General features: G+C 38.9%; 1 protein-coding gene across 1 annotated transcript; it reads right to left on the bottom strand.

Annotated features, from left to right (window-relative positions):
- Nucleotides 1-442: 442 nt before the first annotated feature.
- LOC122640754 (plant UBX domain-containing protein 8-like) lies at nucleotides 443-8,170 on the bottom strand. The gene is made up of 11 exons (XM_043833999.1): nucleotides 7,894-8,170; nucleotides 5,696-5,757; nucleotides 4,977-5,565; nucleotides 4,828-4,881; nucleotides 4,630-4,748; nucleotides 4,227-4,482; nucleotides 3,744-3,917; nucleotides 3,500-3,664; nucleotides 2,771-2,914; nucleotides 2,510-2,566; nucleotides 443-892 (listed from the first exon to the last, which is right to left on the bottom strand). Exons 1-11 carry the CDS (start codon nucleotides 7,975-7,977, stop codon nucleotides 785-787), a joined length of 1,812 nt encoding a protein of 603 aa, XP_043689934.1. The 5' UTR covers nucleotides 7,978-8,170; the 3' UTR covers nucleotides 443-784.
- Nucleotides 8,171-9,017: the final 847 nt, after the last annotated feature.

Here is a 9,017-nt window from a genome sequence, read left to right as displayed (position 1 = left end):
CTTATATCTTTGGCTCCCTTTGATTGCAAGGGAAATTGAAAATTTTCAAATTTAAAAAAGAAACTTTTATAATCATTACCCAACATCAATGTATAAACCATTTATATTTCTTAACATATTTAATGATAGATGCAAAGTACAGTGAAATTTAATAACCAAATATAGAATGATATGGAATTAATGGGGCTAGCACATAACCATGTGAAGTAATAATTACAAAAATTTCTTTATTAGGCTTGAAAATTTTCACTTCCCTTGCAATCAATCAAAACCTTTGTGATGCTTTTCCCTCACTTGAATGTGACATCCTTAGCAATCCCAGTATCAAATGCATCTGGGACATAGGCTACCATGCCAGACATGAAGTCTTTACAATTGGGCCCTTGAAAAGGAAAACCATATACTTTCCCAATCCTCACTCCTCATCTTAAGAAGCAGTATGAGTTTAAGTTTAATATGATATGATTAAATGAAGAACAAATATTGTTGTACATATACAAATCTATAAACCAATCAACACCACCAATTAAAACAATCATCCTACCCACAATCCCAGAATGCTCAAGAATAGTTAGGGTTGCTGGGAAAAGTTCAACAATTTTCTATTTTCAGCTTCAGATGAAGAAGCAAGTTTTGCGGAGTTCTGGGATTTTAATAGACTCCAACAATAACATCACTAGCCAAGATCACACACATCATGCATGCTCTGTCATTCCAGTGGAGTTTTTCAATAGTACTCTCTTTTTCCTTTCTTTCCAACTTACAAGTAGAAGAATGATCTTTCCTAAATCAATTCTATAAATAAGGCTTCTTGTTTGCTGGTTAAACCTAGTTCACCCAGAGATAATTCACTCTCACCATCACTGAAAGCACGCCGTGGATAAGGCCTCACCTGTCCAGCATGAAAATCAAGGAAGTGTCAGTCCATCTTTCATTTATCAATTCTACAAGTAGTGTCACTGTTATACATAGCAGAAATAAGCCTCTCATTCTAATGCGCTGCAATTAGAAGAGAAATGTTTAACCGGTTCAGGGACCATCATGGATCCTTATTCTCTAATCTGCCCTATTCATAGTCATCGAAGATACAAGACCTAAGCTATGCATGTCTTTCCTTGCCACTTCACTTGGAGTTATTTGAAGCCTGCCCCTAGCTCTTTTAGATCCTTCAATCTGAATCAAATCACTCCTCCGAACTGGAGCATCCCAAGGCCTCTGTTGAACATGGCCATGCCACCTCAAACAACTCAAAATTCTAATAATTGTTAGAGAATCATTAATTTCCTGTTATTATCTCTATTTCCCATAAAAACACATGAGATCTCCAATAAATTATTCACAAGAATGTTCTTTATCTCAAGGCTATATGATGCAGTGCAAGTTTTGAGATGGAGCTCCAAATCGGTTATGTTTTAAGCCCATATTCTGGATTTAATTAAACACGTCGAGCCAGGCTATTTTGGTTCAAATTCTGGCCCAGTCCATCAATCTTATTTGGGAGAAATACTAGCTATCAGCCAGCCTCTTATGTGGAGATTATTAGCAGAATATTTTCCAGAATTGGTGGACATCGATCAGTTCTATCTGGGAGATTTATTCGCAATTAAGTCTGCTGATTTATAGGGGATTTAATTGCAATCAAGTTTGCTGATTTCCAGGGATATGTTTGCTGATTTGAAGAAGATATTATCCAGCAGAATTAATGTTGATTTAGTTCCAGAATTAAAGTGAATTTACTTCCAGAATCAAAGAGGAGATTCTTAAGTTATTTAAGGAGATATTTTCTATCTTATTTCCTATTATATCGAGCAATTTATTTCCAGCACATTATGAGGCGAGATTAGCTTTATTTGAATACTGCCATTAGCCATCGGCCAGCCTGTCATAAAGGGTTTCTTTTCCAGAATTGAAAAGATATCGTTCAACTCTATTGGGAGGAGATTCATGATCAGGAGGGCCCCACAGCCAGCTAGCTATTGAATGCAAATTGAAGACTCAATTGCTAATACGTGGAGGACTCCTATAGCTGTAATTACTATTATTAGACAGAAAAAAAAAGAGCTATGGTTGAAGCTGTGAGATGCAGTGATGGTGAGAGTCCCTGGATGAGAGAGTCCCCTGTCCCCCTTTCATATCCTCTTCTTTTTCTTCCCTATCCTTTTATGTTCTTCTTTCAAATGTGAACAGAAAAGGAAAATTAAAAAAAAATCAGTTACTCAATTTTGTTCTTGCTTATTTTATTGATCCTGCTGCAATCGATCTCCCACTGATTTTTCCCTGGTTCAAGGTCGAGTTTGGATTACTATAAGTGATGCCTCAGACTAAACTGATTTGTGCAGAACGCCTACTAGAAGACCACATAATTCTTGCACCAGTACCCAAGAGTAAAAGTTTGCGCATAGAAGGATAGAGTAGCATGTTTTGATTCGGTAAGTGGCAACCAACTAATCACAGCAGATATAATACCAGAGATTAGAAGATCAGAGAGCAATATGCACAGAACAATTACCAGTTTATAGGTACCAGGTTTAACACCTCTACCCACATCAATGAAGTCAAAAAGCGACTGCAATACAAAAGAAAACAGCTATCAGAATAAAGAATAAAGAGAAATTCCTACACATATACAAAAGGAAGATATCTCGATTACATCAACGAAGTCAAAAAGTGACTGCAATGCAAAAGAAAACAGCTATAAGATTGAGCTAAGATTAAAGAATGAATAATAATTTTTACACATTCAAAAGGATGACATCTCCATCAGTCCTACCTGGAGCTTGTCTGACTTGAGAAAGCGACGGCGACGGCGACTACCATCTGGCATCCGGACGAGAAGAGTTACAGCATTATCATCATCTGAAGCTGGTTCCTGAGGAAGAGAAGCTTCTTTTGCAAATAGCCGTCTCTCAAATTCCTGTCATCAGTGAGGAACCTAGTCAAACAACCATGAAGCCACAAACTACATGCAATACATTATTCCCTATGTAGGATAAAGTTCCCTTTATCATTGAAGGAAGGGCACAAAGATATAGTTTTACGTGTATCAATATACTGGAAAATTTTAGTTTGTCGTAATTCAAAGAATTGGAAACGCAACTAGAGTTGACGAGCTTGTAACTATACTGGGTCAGGTAAACCAACTTACCAAGCTTTGACTAAAAAAACTCTTTAATTTTCAAAAACCACTATATTCAGAAAGAAAGACCATCAAACCATATTACCACACAATTAATATAGATTAACGCTCACCTCCTACTAAGAAAGAATTTTGCTCTCAGCAGAGACATGCACCCAAGAATATAGGGATATCCAATTATGTAAGGGAGAAACTAAAATATGGAGCAAAATCATGAACCTGTTTCAGGTGCTGTTTTAGTACGAAATATTTTCCCTTAGTCCTTTGCAGCAATTCTACAGAGATAAGTTATAACATGCCAGTGCTTCGATCTGTAAGCAGTCTCCCTATCATTGTTAATGCATGAACTTCAATTCACGTTACCTCTTCTTGTAGCATTTTCATGTGAGCTTCTTCCTCTTTGTGTCTCTCTTCTTGAAGGGCAGCTGCTCTAGAAGCTTCCTCTTCTAATCGATGGGCTTCAGCTTCCTCCCTGGCCTTCAATTCTTTCTCTTTATCAGCTTGTAGTGAAGCAAGATACTCATCATCCTGCAACCTCAGACCAGCATCAATGGTTTGACAAACAAAAGAAAACATTAGACCTTGGACACAAAAAGAAAGGACAAACCTGCTGCTCTCGCAGTATGCGTTGTGCTGCTAGAGTGGGTGAAGGAGGACGTGGTATCCGACGAGTATAAGAACCCACATCAAAATGATATGCAGTCCCTTCAGTAATCTGACCAAAAAGTGCAGCTTCGAGCATAACTGCTTCATCATGTTCCTCTGAAGATATGCCTCCCCACTTCATCACAGTAAGAATGTAAACCAGTTAGTGATTCAAAACACCCCACTTCATTACAGTAAGAATGTAAACCAGTTACTAATAATAAAACAGAATCACATTATCCTGGTAAATGACTATGTTCCACAGTAAAAGTAAAGGCCAAATGTTCTCTGTGCCGGAGGTGCAGGCTGTGCCTATACACATGGGGGTGTGGAAAATGACCACCTTGCCCCCTGAATGGCAGGCCCATGTGTCAGGGCGCAGGCTGCGCTGCGGCACAGAGAACATCAGCCAAAAAGTAAAATATGTACTAACAGCTGTACATACTTCATCAGACTGAAAGGTATCCCCAGTGCGCTGCCGATCAGTACCAACATCATGCCGTCTAGGACGTGATGGGGGGCTGTCCATCATTTCTCCAACATCTCTGGCAGATTCCACAGATCCAGAAGAAACACGTCTGGACCTGTGCTTAACCAATGGCTGCTCCTCTACATCCTTAGCTTCATCCTGCACAGATGAACTTCCTGCCTCCGTCTTAAATTGACTTGATGTTCCCTTGCCAAAAGAACTAAATCCTTGCCTCCAGCAGGAAAAGGGAAAACAAATCAGGAACATGGATGAAACACCATCCACACAAACAGGACAAGCCAACCATGCAACAATCACAGAGTGAAATACTAGAAAACACATATGTAGTACAAATGGAACAGCAACAATAGATATCCACCTCCCATTTGCTGATGGCAGTTTTCCCAACTCTCCTACATCAGATGAACTAAAATCATGCTGTTGAGTAGCTCCAATTGACACCCCTTGCTCACGCCGTGCTTTCTCTTGCTCTGCCGTCTGAATCCAATTCAAGTCACAAAAGGGCAAAGAAAAGTAGAAAACAAAAGTCTCAAAATCATATGGCAAAATTATAAACCTTTAATGACAATGAAACTGCCTGTGCAAGCTCAGTATGTATTCCGGATGAGTCCTGCATCAAGTTGGAAATATGTCAGATATGCAGTCATCAACGACCTACATCAAATTGTATGACAAGAGGTTGATGCCCAGAATTACTTTACATACATTAGTAGCACCAAATTGCTGGTTTGGGTACCCCTCTTCAGCCTCTCGCTTTGAAGCTTCAATGGCAGCTCGGACCATCTCTTCTTCTATATCATTACTGTAGTCACTGCCAACATTTGGAGCACTTGGGACATGGGCTTGATAATGATTCTCACCCGAAAAGCTAGTTTCTCTTTCATTCTGACCAGGAGTATGTGCAGGAGGATCAATCGGAGGACCTTCATCCTCTTCATCATCAACTATGACATGTCCATGGATTTCAGGACCATGGGTATATGCAACTCCAGTAACATCTTCAATAGTAGGATTGGATCCAGAATGACCGGGCTGGTCATTTCCATCCTTGACCTCTATGGGGATCTCCCGAACATCCCTTGGATGTGAAACAAATGGTGCATGGCTGGAGAACTCGGAAGCACCCCTGTTTTCAAAGAGACTTCTAGGAAAAGTGGAGTCAATAATTGGGAACGGGTTCAAGTTTCTAGCAGCAGATAGAAGTGGTAAAGGAGGTCCCTGTGTTTCAAATCCGAATGGATCATCTACATCCATGAAATCATTTTGAGATTCTGCGACAGGTGTTCGTCGTGTTCTGGACATATTAAGCATGAAATGTAACACAGTTATTCAGAAAAGGAGATTATACTCCCAGATAGTGAGAGTAAATTCTCAATAATAAGACGGAAATAGGGGGTAAATAGTATAGATCAAAAGCCACATACGTATTTCTGTCTCCTGAGCTAAAATGTGCATTGACAGCTTCATTGAGATCACCACCATGTTCCTATTACCAATCAGGAGAGAACCCAATCAGAAAAAGATTACATCAGCTATATCGTTCCCATAAAGAGATTATGATGAACAAGAAGAGATCAAAATATCAATAGCATACTGTGAACATAAAGTGCCAAAAGAAAGACAAATGGGAAACTAACAAGATATACGGGCAGATACTTGAAACCAGCAACATGAGTAATATACAGACAATCATGCTCAGTAAATAACAGCTGAATTCGTTGTGGAGTCTGTTGAGACTTCCCACAACTTCATGCACCATCTGGAATATCAAAAAAGGTGAATGGTGCATGTTGGGAATTTCCAACCTACGATCTGGAGTCAAATACCAGATCATAGAACAATAGCCCAAGCCGTTTAGTTTTGAATACATTCTTCACTAGCTTGGATACTAAAATTTTTCACACCAAAAAAACATAAACTAACATCATTTTTAATGAGTTTCTTATCTTACAAGTAACATTTATCCACCAAATAATCCATTAGACTATTACTCAATTGGGTAGCTGATGCCTCAAGTGTGTCCCTTATTTGATACTAACAAGTGTCAATGGCATCAAGGAACTCTATGAGGAAGATACACATTTCATTCCCAATGTCGTTCCACAGGACAGATTGTTGTTTGAGATTAGTATAAATACAATGCTTCTCAGAAGCTCCTTTAAGAAATGGTAACATTGCAAAAAAGCACAGATGGCTTGGTGTTCCTCTAGGGAGTACTGTTTGGATGCTGATGATACTGAAAAGTTTGCTCTTATTTAATTGTATTAAAAGTGTAGATTGGATCCTCCCACAAATAAGGGGCTTTTATGCTGGATAACCAAGTTCAAGACATCTAACGCCTGTTTAAGTAAGTAAATAAGCTGGCTTCAAGCTTGGGTTGAACTCACAAGTTGAAACTTGATCACAAGCTTTGGCTCACGGCAGAAAGTTGAGCCACAAATAACCCAAAAAAGACTCGAATGCCTTAGGATTCTTCTCTAAATGTCATTATTTTCACTGAGTTACATAATGGAAACTTTCCCATTATCAGCCTGCTTACATCGCCACCCAGAAACCTGCATAGTTTTTCTTTTCTCTCTCTGTTCATCATCATTTTCACTGAACCTTTTTTTTGGGGGGCGGTGGGTGGGGGTGTCTTGTTTCATTGGATAGATGGGCAGTGTCCCCCCACCCCGGGAAATATCAATTGCTGAAATGGTCAAATCCGTAAAAGAAAGGAATTCGGCAGATGAGGATTTCTGCATCGTGTTTCATAAGCAAGGAAAAATTAGAGGAAAATACGGATGCATAAATAGACATCTTCATTCAAATGGAGCACAAGATTCCAAATGATAAACTTCTTGCCATCTATTAAGTTTCTGAATATTTCCCCCCGGCAGCATTTTCTGTCCAGTAGACAAATAGCAATATAAAGAAAGATCTCAGGAGGAATTGCAAAGCAGAGACTTACCTATCTGCATAGCTTTCTAGACCTTTGCCACTCCTTTGCTTTAATGGCTATTAGTGAATACTAGATTCAAAATCAATGTAATATGAATCATATTTAGAAACATAATGGACTGGAAGATGACTCATTGTCTAATCTTCACTCTTATGTGGGAGAAGTTCCTAAGCTAACTCTAGCTACTAAAACATAAGAACCAAAATAGAAACAAAGGACTCATTCAATACTCGATGCAGCTATAATGGAGTCAAATTCAAACCGTCAACCACCAAGGTCCTTTTGGCAGTGAACAAACCAACTCCAAAGTAGCTTGCTTTGGGCGCAGATCAGTCTTATATGAAATACTCACAAGAGGAAGAGCAATTCTAAAGGTTACAGTTGGTGTAACACCAATACCGAATCAATTAAACGTCTTCTCAATAACGGGACGCCACCATTATTTGTAGCGAAGAAATGCCATAGAGTCCATTTGGAGTTACCCAAATCAGAAATGTTACAAAACCAAACTATTCCAATCCAAAAACAAAAACCCTAACAAGAAAACCAATACCAGCATTTCTGATCAGACAGTCGAAAGCCACGGAAAAAATAACAAAATTCAATTCACGGAACCAAAATCCAAGATAGTTTCAACAATGAAACAATTGTATAACTCGAAATTCGACCACAAAGACCAACCTCCAGTCTCTGCACAGCCAGAGCCTCGGATGCACCAGTGATGCTTGTAAACGTCTCGATTGCGTCTCGAGTAGCTCTCGCCATTGAAATCCAATTTGCAGAAACTTAGAAACATCCAACGATAACAATAGATGGAGAGAGAGAGAGAGAAAGGTGGCGACTTCTGATTCTGAGAAACGTGATTCACTTGGATTGTTTGTTCCGGAGATTGAAATTGAAACTCAAATGAAATGAAATGTAGAGCTGACAGATGATGGCTTTGGAGTCTGGCCGTGATCGTTTACACTTTAACACTGGCGAGGAAAAACTTTTCCGAGAAACGTGTACGCTAGCACCTTTCTCTCTATTTCTCTCAACTCACGTGAAATGACCTTGCTGCCCTTCTATACAAAAACCGTTTCATAAATCATAATACATCATCGTTGGTGCTCCTTACGCCGCATGTTCAGATCTCTCTCTCTCTCTCTCTCTTCTTTTTGTTTTTTTGTTTTTTGGGTGGGGGTTGTGTATGATATGCATTCTTAGAATAAATATTTTGGGTCTACAATGCATTACGAAGTGAGAAGAATCGGAATTCAGACTGTGTTCCAAACCCAGAATCTATGCTGAGAATGCACTCTCTCTCTCTCTCTTCTTTTTGTTTATTTGGTTTTTGGGTGGGGGTTGTGTATGACATGCATTCTCAGAATAAATATTTTAGGTCTAGAATGCATTATGAAGTGAGAAGAATCGGAATTCACATTGTGTTCTAGACCCAGAATCTATGCTGAGAATGCATACCAAACATAAGCGTAGTTTTAGTTCATGGCATCGTATCGTTCCATATCAAATTCCAATATCAACGTGAATTTTGATCATTTTAACCAAGCAAGGGTCTATTGGCCCCAACAAAAAAAAAAAAAAAGGCAAGGGTCTATTGGCTATTGTCATCATTACTTTCATTTTCTATTATCTCTCTCTGAAATGACCTCATTGCCTTCCTAGTATGATATTGTTTTGTCATATGGTACATTCTTCTAAGCCGCATGCTAAAGAACCCTTTTCCTTTGTTTTAATAATTTTTTTTTTCCTTTTCTTGCCTTCCAAACGCATCCTATGCTTTTTTTTGTCTTCTTTCAACAAAA

This window comes from Telopea speciosissima, chromosome 9, assembly GCF_018873765.1.
Source record: "Telopea speciosissima isolate NSW1024214 ecotype Mountain lineage chromosome 9, Tspe_v1, whole genome shotgun sequence".
NCBI classification, from domain to species: domain Eukaryota; kingdom Viridiplantae; phylum Streptophyta; class Magnoliopsida; order Proteales; family Proteaceae; genus Telopea; species Telopea speciosissima.
Note: the sequence above shows the minus strand (reverse complement) of the source record. Positions and strands in the feature narration are given on the sequence as shown.